At 41.0% G+C, this 21,463-nt stretch overlaps 1 protein-coding gene across 1 annotated transcript in view; it reads left to right on the forward strand.

The window, feature by feature from the left end:
• Positions 1-5,601: 5,601 nt before the first annotated feature.
• The window catches only part of LOC117507499 (complex I assembly factor ACAD9, mitochondrial-like), a 48,404-nt gene continuing 32,542 nt past the window's right edge, over positions 5,602-21,463 (forward strand). The window contains 5 exon segments of the mRNA XM_034167373.1: positions 5,602-5,842; positions 14,420-14,513; positions 14,622-14,723; positions 14,900-15,006; positions 15,099-15,199. Of these exon segments, the coding sequence (XP_034023264.1) occupies positions 5,678-5,842; positions 14,420-14,513; positions 14,622-14,723; positions 14,900-15,006; positions 15,099-15,199 (569 nt within the window). The 5' untranslated portion in view covers positions 5,602-5,677.

Genomic DNA, 21,463 nt, shown 5'->3' on the forward strand with positions numbered 1-21,463 from the left:
ATAAGGGATTCGATAAGGAATCGGATCGATAAGCGGGATCAATAATGGTATCGATATCGATAAAATCTTATCAATGCCCATCCGTAACCATGTTCTATGCTCCCACAAAACCAAATCCTGCATGTGCAGGATCTCCCTGATGCGCAGTGCAGCTGTCTGGACGAGGTCCAACAGCCATGATAACATGACAATACATATACATCCTCTAACACATGAGGTGGACTGACAATGAATCTGTAATATCATGCACATCATGGGTGTAAGTGGCGCACCGCGCAGAGCCTTTGGCTCACCGTGGGGCAGGGCGTCGTGCAGCTGATCATAAATCAAATACGTTATGTACCATGACCATATATCTGTGACAGCCCAGTCAGGTGACCTGCGCAGTGACTCAGTGTGTCTCAGAGCCGTGCTGCGCCACATTTAAAAGTTTAAAAGACAAGAAAATAAAAGATGACAGGTTGAATCTGCAGCCCCGCTGAGGAAGAGGAGACTGTGGAGGGTGAAAAGGCCATCTGCGCTCTGGACTCCAAAGGCGCACATGCTGACACACACACACACACACACATACACACACACACACACGTATATGGATCGGCACAGAACATGTCACCACGTCCGCCTGGCTCATGATTGCAGGTCAGCTGGAAGGTGTTGAACAAAGTAATCCTGCCTGCGCCTTAAAGCTAATAATAATTGTTAATAATATTGAAGTAAAAACAAGTTTTTACTTCAAAATACAGCATCACAAGACAGGAAACATGCTTCAGTGAATATCTCCTAACCAGGGGAGGCTGGTCACTTGGGGCTTGTTGACCCTCAAAATGTTAACCTGATGCAAACCATATCCACTAACCATTAAAAAGTTTGCTGCAAACCGTGAATAAAATATTCCACAAAACGTGAACGCAGGTCTCGCAAAATGTAGGTTGCAAAACATGAATATCATTCATGACATATATTTTCTTTCAGGTTAAGTAGTTTATGGATTTCAGTTTGTGAATCAATTACTTCAGGAAATCTTGAACACAAACCCTATCTCTGCAAAAATAGTTTTTGGGGGGAGTGTCACTACAGTGAGGCGGAGAGGTAAGCACCAAGCAGGCTCTCACTTCTGGTGTCAAGCACCCGTCCCGGCTGTGGGTGACCCACTCCGGGTCAGTGGCAGGTGGGGAGTCTGGTACACCTGTCAAACGCAGGTGTCCTAAGGCAAAATCAGGGAGGACAGAAACCTCCCGTGGAGCAGAAGGGCAAAAGCTCGCTTGATCTTGATTTTCAGTGTGAATACAGACAGTGAAAGCGGAACCTCACAATCATTCTGACTTTGTGGGTTTTAAGCAGAAGGTGTCAGAAAAGGTACCACAAGGATAACTGACTTTTGATGGCCAAGCGGTCACTTTTTGATCCTTGAATGTCGACCCTTCCTATCATCATGAAGCAGAATTCACCAAGTGTTGGATTAAAAGGAACGTGAAAGATCCCCCGCACCGCCTTGCAATTCGTCATGCCAGTGCGTCCCGCTTTGTCCCGCTTGGAGCCACACTATGTAAAATAATCATTTCATAGCTGATGACGCATTTGCTCTCAGAATGTGGCTGATGAAACCATTCTGTCATCGAGTCGAGGGATGGCGCTAAGCCCCGTGATGCACACACTCATAATCCCACAGATGGTATCTTCACACCACTGGTTCCTCAGCCAAGCACATACACCAAACTGTGAAGAAATTCACATTTTGCAACTAACGTTTTATGACACCTGCATTCACATTTCAGGAGACATATTTTCATTATTCACGTTTTGTAATTCACAATTTGCAAGTGATTCATGTTTTGGGGGTTAACAGGCTGCTAGGGCGCTTCCCCCTCAAAATATTGAGGACAGGAAATTTGCTACAGTATAAAAAATAAGTAAGGTTAAAATTATTGCTACACCAACAACCACCATGGCTTTTGTGTTCCAGTTTCAACTTCCAGCTACTTTTGTCTTATTTCGCTTGAGTGCATTTGCTATCATCACAAGACATCACATAATTTGAAGTGAAGATCAGCATAAAGCCCTATTTGGAATCTTTAAACTTGCCTCCAAGCTTTGAATCAAAGAAAGCACAATGTTATAATGTTGTTGTTGTTGTAATGCACTGATGTATGGCCATGCACCAGGGGCACTGAAAAGAGGAGAATAAGGAGAAGGATTCTAGGGGCCCATTACTGACAGGGGCCCAGAGAGGCCCCTAATACTAGGGAGGGGTGTTAGTTCAAAAAAATTGGAAATCTATAAATGTTTGCATGGAATATGGAAATATACACAGAATAAACCATAGAAGGATAAATTTTGGGTCATTTGGTTCCAAAAACCCATATGGACGGAGCCAGTGAAGATATAGGGTTCAAAAATTGCCAAAAAATATTGACAAAAATGTCATATCTTGAGAACCACTGCACCTAGAGACTTGGAATTTGGCTCCAAATGTTGCTTGACCCCAAGTTTATATTCAACTGCTATAGTAAGAATAAGCCTATCTGGTGTTTTTTAATAGTAATTGACAAAAAAAAAAAAAAAAAAAACTAATTTTAGTACATATTATGATCAATTGTAACAAACAAAATCTATGTAGTTTTTATTTCAGGAACATCAGTTGAGTATAATCATTACATGTAAAGAATGACATGGCCACAATGAACTAATTATAAGCAACAGAGCGGTTTTCTACATCAACAGCACATATACGACACACGCGTTACTTGAAATTTTCAAACGCTCTGTCCATATGGGTTTTTGGAACCAAATGACCCAAAGTTTATCCTGGTATAGTTTATTCTGTGTATATTTCCATATTCCATGCAAACATTTATAGATTTCCAAATTTTTTGAAATAACACCCCTCCCTACTAATACAATTATAATACTGACAAAATATGGGGGCGGGGGGTGGGGTGGCCCACTAAGATTTCTTTTCATGGGGCTCAAAATCCCTGATGGTGCCCCGGCCGTGCACCCTTAAACTTCAGTGAGGTTTTGTGAGAGACTGGCAGTTGCCTTTAAAACAACAAATACCATTTGTATTCTGAATTTGAGACAGCTGAAGTCAACATGGCCTTCAAAACATTCCTCTGTATCATATTCAGGTGTGTAACCATTGAAATATAAGAGCAATCAGAGATTTATGACATCCGCCAATCAGGATCCAGATCACCTCCAAAATTCAGTGGAGTCTTCATGCCCTAATATCTATATGTGGTGCAAATTTAATCAAAATCCATGCAGTCATTTTGACGCAATCCTGCGAACAGACAGACAAACAGACAGACAAATAAACGTAGATGATTTTATTACGTCCTTGCTGGACGCAACAAGAACGTGTTGTGTCTGATCAAAGCTGCCTGTTTTATTTATTCATGTTATTTTTGTGTATGACTATTTAATTTCAGTCTAAGATTCAGACCTGCATTTTTAAGAGGTTTCTGTCACTCCAGCTCTAAGTCGTCAAAGCATAACTTGTATGATTTCTGACACCTGACGAAGAAAATAAATGTCATCCATTAACACGACGAGCATCGGGGCTGCCAAGAATGTTGACAAGATTAAAGTCTTCAATAATTCATCCTGCATAAATACACTCAGGGATCTGAATGTTACAGGAGCTTAAACGCAAGCGTGTGTGTGTGTGTGTGTGTGTGTGTTTGTGTGTGTGTTTGTAAAAATAGCTGCCACCTTTAAAGGACACGTCCTCACTATCATTAGGAAAACAACATCACAAGACTCAGAAGAACACATAATCTGCAATAAGGAAAACTTTATTTGAACTGTTGTTCTGAATTCGACTACATTCAGTCCATGAATTTCAACTGTATCATGTCAAATGTACTGAAATCACATAACAATGATTTAATGCAATTTCCTCCTAAACTATCCTACTGCTAGGATGCTTAATTTAATTATCCATCCATTTTCTATACCTGCATACCCCCAAGTGAGGGTTACGTGGGGCTGAAGCCTATCCCAGCAGTAATAGGGCGAGAGGCGGGACACAGTGGTGGCGCCAAGGGGGGGCTTGGGGGGGGGGGTTAAGCCCCCTCCAATAATGAGCCAAGCCCCCCCTCAGCCCCCCGAATATTTCTGCCAATAATGTGAATAGCGACTGACATACTGTATTTGTGGATCTCAACTGCTGTTTTGCGCTGAGAATGTCTCAATATTGCGTAACTGAGCAGAGTGATAAATGTGTGTGTTCGGTGATCCACCAATGCTGAATCACCCTTCACAAACAGAATTTTCAGTTTTGCAAATAAATATTTATTTGTAAAAACCCACACACAAGTTACAAATCAGAAATTTGTGCTTGTGGATCACAAAGCATGTGTACAAATCAAAGGATATTTGTAAATCACCTTCTGTGCATTTGTAAGTATTAATGAGACAAATTTAACTCCATCCTCCAAAAATTTAGGTTTCCTAAATATTTCTTACGGCCACTCTTAAAACTTCACTTATCTTTGTAATTTTGTTACTGGTAATTTTTTAGAATTGATTTAGATGAGATTTGCTTATTATCTCACAGGAATATATCACAATTATCTGGGAACTACTTTTTGCACAGGAATTCATCAGACACGTCGGCCGCCGCTGCGCACTAACACAGAATATACAAAAGCTGTATATTGTTGTTCAGCCAAAACCTCTGTGTTAAATTGGCAATAAATCTTTGATATAGATGATTTGTGTGAGGTTGATTCCATGCATTGTCTTGAGAACCCTTTCAATGAATTCAGTTTATATACCTATGTGCAGGTTTACTGAACATGCAATCATTCAAGTGATGTGTGTGTGCATTGATACAACATTTTAGAGAAGCTAGGGTGACTAAAACATATACCTTGGTATTTATAAAGCAATTTACTATATATTGTTCATTTTGATGACAATTTGTGGAGTCCCTCCAACTTTTACCCCAGCCCCCCCTCAGCCCCCCCAACAAACATTTCCTGGTGCCGCCACTGGTGGGACAGGACGCCAGCCTGTCACAGGACCACATATAGAGAGACAAACACTTTCACACCCACACCTACGGACAATTTAAAATTTCCGATTTACCTAACCTGCTGGTCTTTGGATGTGGGAGGGACGGAACCCACACAAACACAGGGTGAACATGCAAACTCCACACAGAAAGGCCGCATGTGGGAATCAAACCCATGACCTTCTTGCTGTGAGACAGCAGTGCTAACCACCAAGCCACCGTGCTGCCCAATTTAATTATTGTTATTATTATTATTATTATTATTATTATTGTTATGATTATTCTCTCTCTCTCTCTCTCTCTCTCTCTCTCTCTCTCTCTCTCTCTCTCTCTCTCTCTCTCTCTATATATATATATATATATATATAGATGTATATACATATATATACATCTATATATATGTATATTCTAATTACACTTTTTTTATTTTATATCATTTCATTTAGATTTGTCTGCATATTTGTATATATTAAGTAAATTAAAAAGGATACAATTGGAGTCTGAATCCATATGAAATGACGAGCGGCCAAGTTTACGAGTGACATTGAAGGCGCCGTGTGACTTACGTCATCGTCATGCGACAAACGTAGGTGAAAGGTGTCGGTTTGTAGCAGTCTGAGGTTGTGTTGTGGTTTTATTGCAGGAAAAAAGTCAAATATGAGTAGAATTGGCCTTGTGTCCAAATGTGTTCACAACGCACAGCGGCTCTTCGCTTGTGTTGTGAGTCATTCTGAGAAACGGGTCCTGCAGCGGCGGAGCTTTAAGACCCATTCACGGAACCTCGCTTATTCCAAAGACCTGTTCGTCGGTCAAGTCAACAAGGTAACGTTTTAGGCCAAAATGTGAGCAGGATTATCAAAGTGTGCAATACTTCTGTTTTGTCATTGTTTCAACAAAGTTTAGGTCATACTTTGTCTGATTTCGGCAGTCCGGTACAAAATAAATAAATAAAACTTCAGGTTTCCTGAAACGTATTAAAGTCACGAAGACCTGAATATTCATTATGAAACATGTGAGATCTTCTGACTTTTAATAAGTCAGTCTATTCATTGACGTTTCTTTGAGGTTCCAAACTAATTTATATAAATAATTCGGTTTGCATTACATTTTACGAATTTATTATTTCACGATTCTTTGTGTAAATATAATGCTGTTTGTTGAAATCTTAATTTGACTGGGTCAGATCAAACTTCAGCATTATTGTAAGCTGTGTATTATACTGAAGCGTCACTTCGTAACGTGAAATTTTTCACATTTGAGCGACACATCACATGATGACGTTAAACTTACAATGCGTATCATAACTAGGCCATGGATATTGTTACGGTAACTGTAGCTATGTGTTGGTAGGTTATTATTAGTGATTACTGCACTTAGGTTAGATTATATTAGACAGAACTTGAGACCGAGGTTCCAGCAGCATTGTATAGCAGCACACAGGATAAGAAGCACACAGAGCATCAAAAGTGAAAGTTTAAAAAAAACAACAATTTGCAATTACAAATACACAAATATAAAAACCAGACAGAAACCAGGACCTTCAGCGTGCACTGGGGCGGTTTGCAGCCAAGTGTGAAGCGTCCGGGATGAAAATGAGCACCTCCAAATCCGAGGCCATGGTTCGCGATTGGAAAAAGGTGCTTTGCCCTCTTCAGGTCGGTGGAGTGTCCTTGCTTCAAGTGGAGGAGTTTAAGTATCTCGGGGTCTTGTTCACGAGTGAGGGACGGATGGAGCGTGAGATCGATAGACGGATCGGTGCAGCATCTGCAGTGATGCGGTCGCTGTATCGGACCGTCGTGGTGAAGAGAGAGCTGAGTAGGGGGGGCAAAGCTCTCGATTTACCGATCGATCTACGTTCCGATCCTCACCTATGGTCATGAGATTTGGCTCATGACCGAAAGAACGAGATCGCGAGTACAAGCGGCTGAGATGAGTTTCCTCCGCAGGGTGGCTGGGCGCTCCCTTAGAGATAGGGTGAGGAGCTCGGTCACTCGGGAGGAGCTCGGAGTCAAGCCGCTGCTCCTCCACGTCGAAAGGAGTCAGTTGAGGTGGCTCGGGCATCTTTTCCGGATGCCCCCTGGACGCCTCGCTGGAGAGGTGTTCCGGGCACGTCCCACTGGGAGGAGGCCCCGGGGAAGACCCAGGACACGCTGGAGGGACTACATCTCTCGGCTGGCTTGGGAATGCCTTGGGGTTCCCCTGGAGGAGCTGGAGGAGGTGTGTGTGGATCGGGAGGTCTGGGCGGCTTTGCTTGAGCTGCTGCCCCCGCGACCCGACTCCGGATAAAGCGGAAGAAAATGGATGGATGGATGGAAAAACCAGACATACTGCTCGCTGGTTTAATGGTTTACTGGCTACGACTGTTCCTCTCCTTCCCATCCTTTGTCTTCCTGTTCCTCCTCCTCCCCCTGAGGGAGGAGTAACAGAGTAAGAGAGCCAGTTCTTATGGCTCAGCTCGCTTAAAAAGAGCTGGCTCTTTCGGCTCCCTGGTGGCTCCTCAGATTTTTTTTTTTTTTTTTTTTTTGCTTAAATTAATTTATTACCAAAAAAAATCTAAAATTATGTGTAAAATGAATTACTAATGTAATATAATTTTTTTAAATTGTTTATATGGCTTATTATACTCAAAGTGGAACAGAGTGCTACAAAAAACACATTTTAAAGTACAAAAACAAATACTCATCCCAGTTTGACACAAAGATCCAAACTCTGATTGTATTAGATTTCTAAACTGGTGCCCAAGTGGTTAGTGAGCTTGGTTTCACTGCAGAAGGTTCCCGGTGCAAACCTCACCCTCTGCCACATTTCTGCATGTAATGTGGAGTTGCATCAGGAAGGGCATCCAGTGCCAAAATTGTGCCAAATCAACATGCAGGTCCACCTTGGATCTGTTGTGGTGACCCCGAGTGAAAACAAGAGAGCAGCCAAAGGGACTCAATTACATTGAAACATAGCAGTGTTAGCTAGTCTTTAGTGAAGATTGGCATTAAGAAAAACCAAGTGTCCTGTTTTGGAGAAGATTCTCTCTGAGGGGACTGATGTTGCTACATCACACAATCTCTGTGCCATTAGGCGTGTAAGACTGAAGCCTTGGTCTCCCACGAGCTCAGTGGATCTGCACTTCTCTGAAAAAGTCTCCTCAAGATAAATTTTACTGCGGTCACTCATTTTCTCACCTTTCTTGAGTGTTGTCTTTGCAGCTGTTCTTTCTTTCTCCCATTTCATTTTCTTTTCATTTCAGTGGAGCTTTATTGACATGGGAAACATATGTTTACTGTTGTGGAACAGCCTATAATGATTCATCTGTTTACAGATAAGCTAAAACATGCTTATTTCTTGATTAGTCTAGACTGTTCTGTGGCCTTCTGGAGCTTTCCTGCATGCTGTGTAATGTTGCACTTAGTACTGTGCTTTTCCACAAAGTTATAGAATATTCCATGGTATTCTAAGTAAACAACGTCAGCAGTATATAAGGCAGGCAGGAAGGCCTCTGACAAATGTTTTTCCCAGCACTTGTAATTTGAAACATTCTTGTAAATAGCTAAGGATTTGTTAATAAAGCATTTGTTGTTGAAGACCATCTTTCTCTGTGGAATACAGCATTTACATTGTTGAAGCAAGTGTTACATAGAGCAGCAAATGGAAACAAAAATAAAAATTAAGATGTACATACAGTTAATATTCTACAGTAAATAAATGTGTAAATAAGAGTTATGGGATTGATTGATTGCTTTCGGTATAAAAATATGCTGCCCTATAAAACGCGTTATATTATACATACATAAGGTGACATAGCAGTTTAATCTCCTGTTTTGGGTTTACGGTGGTTTATGTCCGTCGCTCCTTTTCTTGTCTCAGCGGCTCACAAACCTTGCTGCTGTGTTTGCACATTGTTGTACTTCACCTAACAGATACGGAAGTTTGTCGATGTTGGTCATGCTCTCAAAGTATTTCTGGGTGATGGGATCTGTAGGAAGTACGCATCTCTGATGTCTTGGTACAGCGGTAGATGGTTAGGAAGTGCGGCTCAGTCACCACCTCGTGTTGTGAGCAGTGGTTGCACAGTCTGTCTTCTCTGGGGAGCCAGGTCTGTCTGTGGTGGCCTTTCTCCACCGCGATGCTGTGATCACTGAGTCTATATGGTCAAGGATTTCCTGACCTTTGGGTTGGTCACAGTGCTCAGGTTTTCTGCCAAGGAGTACTGTTTGTTTAGGGCAAAATAGCATTCCAATTTATTCTGGTTTTTGGTTGTTTTTTTCCCCCCAATGTGTCACATAGTTTTCTTTTTGTTTTCTTATAATTTGGTTTAGCCTAATAAGGTTTGTGTTCAGTGGCTCTGCTTGTGTTTGTGTAGAGAGTCCCAGAACCAGTTGGCTGAGGGGCATCTCTCCAGTCTCTCTGTGGCTCAAGGCTTTGTTATGGAGCGTACTGGGGTTGCTATTTTTAAGGTGGTCATAAAATTTAATTGCTCTCTTTTGAACTTTAATAATGAGTGGGTATCATCCTAATTCTGCTGTGCATGTGCTGTTTGGTGTTTTACGTTGGATGCGGAGGATGGATTTGCAGAATTCTGCATGCAGAATCTCAGTTTGGTGTTTGTCCCATTTTGCAAATTCTCAGTTGGTGAGCAGGCCCCAGACCTCACAACCGTAGAGAGAAATGGGTTCTATGATAGAGTCCAATATTTTGAGCCAGATTTGAATTGAGATGTCTACTTTGATGTTCTTTTTGATGGCATAAAAAGCCCTTCTTGCCTTGTCTCTCAGGTCATTTATAGCTTTGCTGAAATTGCCCGTGGTGCTAATGTTTATTCTGAGGTAGTACAGAAATTAAGTTATGTGTAATACAATGGAATGGCATAGGGGAAAAGTACTGAACACGCTTACTGAAATTTAATACTTCGTAGAAAAGCTTTTGTTAATAACAGCTTCAAGATGCCTCCTGTATGGAGATACTAGTTACATGTATTGCTCAGGCCCATTCTTTCACACAAATAGTCTTCAAATCTTGGAGATTCCGTGGACCTCTTCTATGAACACTGATCTTTAGTTCTTTTCATACATTTTTTGTTGGATTCAAGTCAGGTGATTGGCTGAGCCTTTCATGCAGCTTTATTTTCATTCTCTGAAACCTGTTGAGCACTTCCTTGCCTGTGTGTTTGGGATCACTGACTTGCTGAAATGTCTAACCCCATTTCATCGTCATCATCCTGGTAGATGGTAGCGGATTTTATCAAGAATGTCTTGGTACATTTTTCCGTTCATCCTTCCTTCAATTGTATAAAGTTTGCCAGTGTCGTCTGCCAAGAAACAGCGCCACACCATGATGTTCCCACCTCCAAACTTTGCTGTTGGTGTGGTGTTTTTGGGGTGCTGTGCATTGCCATTACACCTCCAAACATGGTGTGTATTATGGCATCCAAATAGTTCAGTTTTGGTCTCATCTGACCAGACTTTGTTCTCCCAGTATTTCATAGGCTTGTCTAAATGTTGTGCAGAAAACAAATTTAAACATGCGTTTTCTTCAGCAATGGAGTCTTGCATGGTGAGCATACACACCGACTATGGTGGTTGAGTGTATTACTTATGGCCTAGTTCAAAAATAATGAAGCCTAACTGCTGATTTGCGTTGCATTTGTCATGAATAAGCCATTATTTTATTTAGCACCATCCAGATTTATCTGTGAGTTGCCTATCGTTTCTTTGACAGGTACTGAAAATTTCATGGAAAAATTCTGCACAGTTCCAGAGATATGCATGAAATTTACCCCAAAAATAGCACTTTTTTCATCTATTTTGTTTGACATTGATATTTAGCATTATCATTTAAAGTTGAATGTTAAAGAAATAACCTTGTATTTTGTCAGTTTGTTTGTTTGTCCATAAAGTTGATCTAATACATTTTTGTAAAGGTAGAAATGTCATTTCCTAGAAAAAACATCATGTTTCTAAAGCAAGGTAAAACTGTCACGAGTGTAACGCTGAGAATAAGTCCTTGATTTATTTGTGTCAAAACCTTAGCTATACAACCCCTGGCAAAAATTAAGGAATCACCGGCCTCGGAGGATGTTCATTCAGTTGTTTAATTTTGTAGAAAAAAAGCAGATCACAGACATGACACAAAACTAAAGTAATTTCAAATGGCAACTTTCTGGCTTTAAGAAACACTATAAGAAATCAAGAAAAACAAAATTGTGGCAGTCAGTAACGGTTACTTTTTTACACAAGCAGAGGGAAAAAAATATGGACTCACTCAATTCTGAGGAATAAATTATGGAATCACCCTGTAAATTTTCATCCCCAAAACTAACACCTGCATCAAATCAGATCTGCTCATTAGTCTGCATCTAAAAAGGAGTGATCACACCTTGGAGAGCTGTTGCACCAAGTGGACTGACATGAATCATGGCTCCAACACGAGAGATGTCAATTGAAACAAAGGAGAGGATTATCAAACTCTTAAGAGGGTAAATCATCACGCAACGTTGCAAAAGATGTTGGTTGTTCACAGTCAGCTGTGTCTAAACTCTGGACCAAATACAAACAACATGGGAAGGTTGTTAAAGGCAAACATACTGGTAGACCAAGGAAGACATCAAAGCGTCAAGACAGAAAACCTAAAAATGCACAACAAAACAAATGAGGAACGAATGGGAGGAAGCTGGAGTCAACGTCTGTGACTGACCTGTAAGAAACCGCCTAAAGGAAATGGACTTTACATACAGAAAAGCTAAACAAAAGGCATCATTAACACCTAAACAGAAAAAAAAACAAGGTTACAATGGGCTAAGGAAAAGCAATCGTGGACTGTGGATGACTGGATGAAAGTCATATTCAGTGATGAATCTCGAATCTGCATTGGGCAAGGTGATGATGCTGGAACTTTTTTTTGGTGCCGTTCCAATGAGATTTATAAAGATGACTGCCTGAAGAGAACATGTAAATTTCCACAGTCATTGATGATATGGGGCTGCATGTCAGGTAAAGGCACTGGGGAGATGGCTGTCATTACATCATCAATAAATGCACAAGTTTACGTTGATATTTTGGACACTTTTCTTATCCCAAAAATTGAAAGGATGTTTGGGGATGATGAAATCATTTTTCAAGATGATAATGCATCTTGCCATAGAGCAAAAACTGTCACAACATTCCTTGCAAAAAGACACATAGGGTCAATGTCATGGCCTGCAAATAGTCCGGATCTTAATCCAATTGAAAATCTTTGGTGGAAGTTGAAGAAAATGGTCCATGACAAGGCTCCATCCTGCAAAGCTGATCTGGCAACAGCAATCAGAGAAAGTTGGAGCCAGATTGATGAAGAGTACTGTTTGTCACTCATTAAGTCCATGCCTCAGAGACTGCAAGCTGTTATAAAAGCCAGAGGTGGTGCAACAAAATACTAGTGATGTGTTAGAGCGTTCTTTTGTTTTTCATGATTCCATAATTTCTCCCCCAGAATTGAGTGATTCCATATTTTTTTCCCTCTGCTTGGTCTAAAAAAGTAACCGTTACTGACTGCCACAATTTTTTTCCCTGATTTCTTATAGTGTTTGTTAAAGCCAGAAAGTTTGAAATGACTTTAGTTTTGTGTCATGTCTGTGATCTACTTTTTTTCTACAAAATTAAACAACTGAATGAACATCCTCCGAGGCCTGTGATTCCATAATTTTTGCCAGGGGTTGTATCTTCTACTCTGCTTCAATAGAATAATTATATTACTTGTTCAATAATACCAGGAACTAATGGACAGAATTTCTTTGTTTCAGGCATCTGCAGACTAAACAAGATACCTCCAACTGTTGTCGCAAGCGTTACGCTCTAGCACATTATAATATGTATGCACTGATCATTTCTAGCAATGACTGAACCAAGACCAATAGAAATATTGAGACTCTGATATAACCATACCTAAAATGATAACATTTCACAAAAAGACCACTTTTAAATTTTGATGGTTATGTCACACTTTGGGTTCATTATTTTTGAACTAGGCCTTATTGTTTTCTTTGAAGCAGTTGTACCTGCTAATTCCAGGTCTTTATAAAGCGTTCTACAAGTGGTCCTTGGCACTTGGACAAGTCTTCTGCTAATTCTTTTTACTCCTCTGTCAGAAATCTTGTGAGGAGTACCTGGTCATGCCTGGTTTATGGTGAAATTATGCTCTTTCCACTTCCAGATTATGGCCCCAACAGTGCTCACTGGCACATTCAGAAGTTTTGAAATCCTTCTGTAGCCATTGCCATCAGTATGTTCTGTAACAATAAAGTTGCAACAATTTTGAGAGAGCTCTTTGCTTTTACTCATCATGAGATGTTTCTTGTGTGATACCTTGGTAATGAGACACCTGTTTATAGGCGCCAGCTGATATTAATTTGCACTGACAAGGGGCAGGATTGCTTTCTAATTACTGATAGATTTCAGCTGGTGTCTTGGCTTTCCATGCCTTTTTGCACATTCCTTTTTTCAGGTGTTCAATACTTTTTCCCTGCATCATTTGACATTATTACACAATTTATGGACATCTGTGGTTTGGTTTCTTTGTATATGTGGGTTATTTGGGTGGTTCCTGACTTCTGGTGAAAATGTCATTTCAATAGCACCTTTTAGAAATATATTTACTGAGAAAAATGGTGATGTGTTCAATATTTATTCTTCCTGCTGTGTCAGATTAAAATGTGAAAATATGATTTCAACTGAAAACGCTGTTTTTGTAACCTGATAACACCTCTGGAGTGATTTACAAGATATCTCATGGAAGTCAGTGTACATGCGCATTACACATGGTCAAAGGTAACTTCCAGTCTTTTCAAAAGCTCATGCACTGTACACATGCCCTCCTGCAGACGGCATTAAAAGGTATGCTCTTACGGCTGAGGGTATTTCAGCATTGCATTGTATTATTTTAGCTTATGAAAAGCCACTTCTAACAGGACTTTCACCTTGAAAATTTTTGCCAAAGTAAAAATTTGTGGAATTGGAAACTAGTATTGGTTGAGGTTTGCGCTGCATGAGCGTGGCGCTCTAGTTTTTTTTTTTTTTTTTTTTTTGTTATTGGCTTTTTCATTTGGGATTTTTGAGCATTGTTGTAGAGTAGTTTTGTTATTGGCATTTCTACTTTTATTTTTACAGTTTATTTAGTGCTTTGATTTCTGGGAAAGTTTACATTAATAATAATGATGCTAATAAGAAGAATTATTATTATTATTATTAACAAATTGTACATTTTCGGTACCTAAATAGCACTGGAGTATAAATTGCAGGATCTCCCAAACTACACAAAAAATAAACATGACTTATACTGTGTGTGTGTGAGATTTTTTTTTTTTCTTTAAGAAGGCTCATTTGAAGGTTTTTATTTTATTCATCTAAATGTATAAATAATCTGTTTTCCCTCCAGGATGAGGTTTTTCCATATCCAGAAATTACAAATGAAGAATTGGAGGAGATCACTCAGCTTGTCAAACCGGTAGAGAAATTCTTCAGTGAGGAAGGTGAGAGGGTAGACAGGATGAACAAAGTTTTGTTTTGTGTTTTTCTCTGAAAAAGCTTATTATCAGGAAGAGAATGTTCAAATTTTGTTCTGGCCTTTGTCGTTGTAGTTGACTCGCAAAAGATTGATCATGAAGCCAGAATCCCCACAGAGACCCTGGATGGCCTGAAAGAGCTTGGGCTCTTTGGAATCCAGATTCCTGAGGAGTATGGTATGATTTTTATTTTTTTTTTCGTTCGATATGATGAGGTGACCCAAACTGAAAATGAGGGAGAAGCTGAAGGGTCTTACTTATATTTTGGTTAGACAAATGAAATCACAAAAATGCTGCCAGTGTCTGAACATTTGCAGTTCTGGACAAATTCCAGTGTATTTTTTTTTTCCCAGGTGGCCTTGGACTTTCCAACACCATGTATGCTCGACTGTCAGAGTGTATTGCAATGGACGCCTCTATTACGGTGACTCTAGCAGCACATCAAGCCATTGGTCTGAAGGTAAAATCACATTATTATGTCAGAGTACCTTGAAACATAAATGGGTAGTTGTTACCTCTATGTGATTTATAAACAACTGTTTGGTGTTTTAGGGCATACTGATTGCAGGAAATGAAGCCCAGAAGCAGAAGTATTTGCCCAAACTGGCCTCCGGAGAACACATTGCTGCTTTCTGTCTCACAGAACCTGGAAGGTAAAATCCTGCTTTGGAGTCTGTGTTGTCGTTTGAAACCTCAAGCAAGTTCATCTTATTTACTTATATTGTCTGTCTCCTCATGTGCATGTTCATATATTATTTATTTTCTATAGAGTTTCACGTCATCTCCCGCTGTCAGGCGGTTTGGCAACTTTCAGTAGGAATCACATGTTGACCTTGGTTTATTAAAGGTTTTAATAACACCACAGCTCCTGCAGAAAAAATGTGCATGCTGATATCATGTGAGATATCAAAGTGAAACTGGTAGTAGAATAATCCTGAACTTAATGACTGTCACTACACCAAACAATGTTTTCCTGCAGTTTTAGGTATTTGCAGAACTGCCATTGACATAATACATGTGCACAGTAATGGAAATGCACATGGAAATGCACATGGAGATGCATTTAAAAAAACATGTTGTGCACCTGTGGACATTCACTGCCAAATGAGTGTCGTCTAAAGTCCCGGTCACACGGCACTAACGAAGGACCCCAAAGCCAAAAGGAATCAAGAAATCTGGACTTGAATTGACTTTCAGAGGTGTCATTTAACCATCGTCCAGCTTCGTTCCTGTAGCTGGCGCTTCGTCACAATTTTCAAACTGTTGAAAAATGTGAACGAATCCCAACAACAACTTCAGTTCATCTGTATTTCATTTTGCTTTGTCTTGACGGTTCCTCATCATTTCCATAGTTCCCGTAACGTCAGCGTTCCGTTTGACTGTTCGTCCAACCTCCCAAGTCCGACGTCTTTCGCGAATGTTGACGATATCTGAACATATCAATAACTAAATCTCCGATGAACTGCACTTAACATCCTTGTATCTCTGATGACTTGTCCATGTGTGGGACGAAAAGCAACGTTGTCATACAGAAACAGTAGTGGCAAGCAGTGTTGCCACAGTTACTTTGAAAAAGTAATCCAATTAATGATTAATGATTACTCCTTGAAAAAGTAACTTAGTTACTTCACTGATTACTCAGTTGGAAAAGTAACTAAGTTAGATTACTAGTTACTTTTTTAGTTACTTTCCCCAGCTGCCGACAACAACCCTCTGCCACCTCAACATGACAATGATACCTGTTTTGCCAAAACTCACTTTATAGTCACCCTTTCTTGACTTCAATGAAAATAAATACTTGTTTTATAAAAAGTAAAATAAAGACCTCTTTCTTGACCTCATATTTAACTGTTGACAGCACTGTAACAGTAAAACTTGCAATTTCTAACCTACATGTGTTTATAAATGTATTATTATTGTACTATTAAATTCTTTCTAACATTTAAATTCTCTCTAAACATTTTACTTGTTGAAATTATTATTATTTTAAGTTGTATTAGTAGTTGTAAAAAAACGGCTTCAGAACTGGACCTTTAATCTAGGGGTGTTATGGGGGGCACATCCTTGCTCCACACCCCCATTCCATCTGGATTCGCCCTTGCTTTGGTGTTTGAGCACAAAGAATGGATAACATTTATTTACGCAGAAAACATGACCAGATTTACAGGTAAGAAAGTTTTATTGCATTTTCACATCATGTGGTCCTCAGAAAGAGAGTTTATGTTATGTGTCGGACGCAGCTCGGAGAACCGACCAGCGTTTGAAGGACCCAGTATGAAATAAGCAGAGCACGGTTCAAAGGCTAACTGAATTTAATACATAACAGTGATAATATAATAACAAAAGGTGCGGCCTGGCGTGGTGCGCTCCCAGCAGCGCTAACGGTCCGGAGCCAGAAGCTGTTTCGGACCCAAGGACCCCGCCGACACCCCCCAGGTGGCCGCAACAACCAAGTCTGTGAAAGAAGGAACCATTAAGTGAGTCCACACTCTACACACAGAACACTTAAAGGTGTACAAACAGCAAACACTTCCTGGCTTGATTACTGATCAGCTTCCCAACCTGCAGGCATGGAACAATTAGTTCACAAAACTCCACTGCGGTGAAAGCTGATACATGACTAACAAACAGCTCAATACAATAAGGTGTGAGGGACACCACATTTACTGACTGTATAAATGTTAGTCACAAAATCTAACGTACCTCAGGAAGTGTGCTGACGAGCGTGAAACCTCACCCCCTCCTCTTTCACAGACTGTGCATCAAACCTGGACGTTCTCAGCATCCGCTGTTGATGAGATGGCTCCCGAGACGACGATCTCACCCGTCTGGTCACAAGGTCGAGTCTTTGGCAAATACACACTGTGCACTCCAGTCTTAAATGCCAACATGTTCCAATCCATCCAGATGCACCACAGCTGTGAGTCCTGACGAGTCGCAGGTGATCAGGGTGAGGTCCTGACAGCCTCAGCAACACAGCCACTCAGTCCCAAACGCACGCCACCTGGGAGGAAAACCAAAAGACAGAAACAAACCGGCAGCCAGGGCCCCCCCAGCCATATAACAGTTTAGGTGCATTTGAGTGGAAAATAGTGTTAGTTGTTGACGCGTCGCGGAGGATCAGCTGTTTTTAGCAGCAGATACGGAGCAGCTCAGCTCAGAATTCTAAATAAAGGAGAAAAAAGCATCAAAATGTCTTTGTAAAGCTCAGTGCAGGTGTTCTGTTGTCACTATGCTTTAAGAGGTGAGAACAAGTTGTAGCTGCTGCAAAAAAACGCAGATGAAAAGCTCACAGCTCGCTTAAAGTGGGCAGTTCAGTCGAACCCCGACCCCCTGCCCACGGACCAAGTTTAATGCTGCTATCGACCCACAATGCAAAAATAATAGTAGCGCACAGTGACTTGGAGAAGTAACTTTAATCTGATTACTGATTTGGAAAGATTAATGCGTTAGATTACTCGTTACTAAAAAAAAAAGTGGTCAGATTAGTGTAACGCATTACTAAGTAACGTGTTACTAAGTAACGCGTTACCGGCATCACTGGTGGCAAGAACATTTTATCAACTACGAGTACTTTAACTATTTACGCACATTCCAACTGTTTGTGGCTGACCTGCTTCTGCACTTTGTTGTTGTGAAAACAAACAACATCTCTCACATGTTGTCAGGTCTCGGTCTCATACCCACTGTCGGTCACATCAACGTGAATGTTTTGTTTTGATTTTATTTAAAGCATTGAGGTTGACGTTCGTTTTGTTTTTCTTTCGTTAGTTTCGGTTTTGTTTCGTTCTTTTTTGTGTTGATTCGCAGACTTTTCTGTCATAGGAAAGGTGCAGGATCATTCGTCCACCCTTTCTCAACGATTTGTGACTTTTATTCCTTCGTTCAGCTATCGCTGTGTGCCGTGTGGCCGGGCCCTAAGGTGATGGCTATGTTGTTGTCAGTACAGTCAGGAGGTGGGCAAGGAGATAGAATGGCAAAAATCCATCCATGAGTCTGCATGACCAGGCTCATAATATCTACAGATGCACAGCAGCAAGTGCAAGTGTGATGACATAGTCCTCACAGATCTTGGAACACGGCAACTCTGTTGTCTCTGACCAGTATGCAGACACTTTAAAAAAGCTGTAGGAAAGCATGAAACAGGTGTGTCCTGGAAAAGAAGCAATTCTTCATGACAGTGTTCATCCACACATGGCTCAAATCTTAGCACACCTGCTGTATAGTCTGGACCTTGCTCCCTCCCTTCTGAGATTTCTTTATTGATGGGATGCAGAAACTTGTCCATCATTGGCGTAAGTGTGTGGGAAGGGGAGGTGACTGTGAAAGAAATGAGTTTGGACATGTCCAGCTCTCCACAAGTTCTGTTATACTCACTTGACTGGTAAGCACTGAAAGCCGAGATAGGCATGTCCAAACTTGTCCTCTAACACTCCGAAACGGAGGTGTTCCTTTGTCTCGCTTCATCAGCGAATCGGTCGTGACGCGCGAAGCCTCCGCGCGGCTTTCCATGACAAAATCTCTTGTTAAAAGTGAAATCTGCCGGAAAATGGCTGATGTCCAGCTCTTGTAATAACCAGAGAAAGAGCACACGACGGTCTCGTATCCACAGATCCATCAGCTTAGAAATGATCCAGTGGTTTGTGCCACGACGTCGCAGCTCGGAGCGCGGCGCACCGACCGTCCTTAAAGGGGTCCTTAAAGGGGTCCTTAAAGCTGTAGTTAAAGTCCTTATTCTCTGTGAAGCCCGTAAAATTTTCACCAAAAGCCATATAACCTTTTCGAATGGTTTCCAGGTGCCAGTCTCTAACAGCTTCTGAAAAAATTCTGATGGAAAAAAAGTCCTTTTCATTCCGCCATTTCCAGACAATGAAAATCCGACGAGGGGGCAGGACCACTCCTTCCACAAGGCGTGCTCACAGGCGAATGACGTCACCGACAGGCGTGGAAAAACTCACGCATGCGCATGAGGGTTCAAGCATGTCTGAAGTAAAAACATATGAATGAAATCCATATAGTTTTTTAAAAAAATAAAAAGGACCGTTACTTTATGGACACACCACGTATTGTTTCTTTTGTATCTTAAATTCTGCAAACTGTTTCTCTCAGATATTCCCAGATAGATAGCACAGCTGCAGGTCAGCCTGTTTGCAGTTTGACATTTAGCAAGCTTCAGCAAAACCACTCACTCTGTACCTAAGATGAGAATATTTAGTTGATTGCATACCTATCTGCACATGACTAATAGCACATGTTGTAACCACACGCCTGTGGACTCATGTAGTCCCCACCCTTATCTTTGTTTTTTAATAAAAGAGCCTCGCGGAGGATGTCACAGTTGGAGAACTGCACATAGCAAGCTCTGCTGCGTCTCCCATTTGCAAAGCTCATTCAAGACATCTCAACTTTCCGAGTTCTTGTCTCAAGTGTCATTTCTTGTATGTCCAGGCGAGGTCAAACCTGACACAGAACTTTTCAGTCAATCCTCATAGTAACAGTCCACACTGAGGATTGTGTTTTTCCAGTGTGCACAATAGCACATGCTGTCCATGTAACATGTTTGCCTTCATGGATATACAATTTATAGTATACCAAAGTGCACAATAATGTGTGTGTTGAACATGCACATAGGTAAGGTTTGCACATGGCTAAAAGCAGTTGCATGGGCTTCATGCTGAGAAAGTGCATGACAGATGTAATGTTTGCTCTGATAGTACTGATGGAGAAGTATGGAGGCCAGAAGTAGGTACATTGTGTGTTTGTGGATTTAGAAAAAGCTTATGACAGGGTGCCAAAAGAAGAGCTGTGGTATAGTATGAGGAGGTCTGGAGTGGCAGAGAAGTATGTGAGGGCAGTACAGGACATGTACAAGTGACAGCGATGAGAGGCACAATAGGAATGACAAATTAATTCAAGGTGGAATTACACCAAGGATCAGCTCTGAGTTCTTTCTTGTTTGCAATGGTGATGGACAGATTGAGAGATGAGATCAGACAGGGGTCCCCATGGACTATGATGTTTGCAGATGACATTGTGATCTGTAGTGAGACTAGAGAGCAGGTTGAGGCTAGTCTGGAAATGTGGAGATACACTCTGGAGAGCAGGGGAATGAAGTCAGTAGGAGCAAGACCCAGTACATGTGTGTGAATGAGAGGGAGCCCAGTGGAATAGTGCGGTTACAAGGAGTAGAAATGGTGAAACTAGATGAGTTTAAATACTTGGGGTCAACTGTCCAAAGTAATTGAGAGTGTGGTAAAGAGGTGAAGAAGAGAGTGCAGGCAGGGTGGAGTGGATAGAGAAAGGTGACAGGAGTGATTTGTGACCGAAGAAGGGGAAAGTTTACAAGACAGTAATGAGACCAGCTATGTTGTATGGCTTAGAGATGGTGGCACTAACAAAAAGACAGGAGGCAGAGCTGGAGGTGGCAGAGCTGAAGATGTTTCCATTGTCTTTGAGGGTGACGAGAATGGACAGGATTAGGAATGAACATATCCTTTATTTAACACAATTATGAGCATTTGAGGGGAGAGCGAGGAATTGCCTGCAGCCCCACAGTCAGATGTGCGTTCAAGTTTGCGGGGGTGTGGCTTTGGACGGAGCCCTGACTGGGTGGGGGGGTGGAACCTAGAGAAGGTGCTACTTTCTAATCTTCCTAGCTCTCTTGCTAGCTTCTCTCTTGCTTCAGGACTACCAACTCCAGCTTTAAACATTAATTTACAGTTGCCTGTTTTTAATGGAACATCCACAGCTTCTGTAAAATTAAATGTATTTATCATGTCTTTCTGTGTAATAGAAATATAAATAGAATTTATGTCCTGTGCACATGTATTGAGTTCCCATGCACAGTGACACATGGCAGGTGAATAGTGGTCACCACAGTCTATGGTGAAGACCATGGACAGCTCCTTGTATGTACA

This window comes from Thalassophryne amazonica, chromosome 3 (assembly GCF_902500255.1).
Source record: "Thalassophryne amazonica chromosome 3, fThaAma1.1, whole genome shotgun sequence".
Classification (NCBI taxonomy): Eukaryota; Metazoa; Chordata; class Actinopteri; order Batrachoidiformes; family Batrachoididae; genus Thalassophryne; species Thalassophryne amazonica.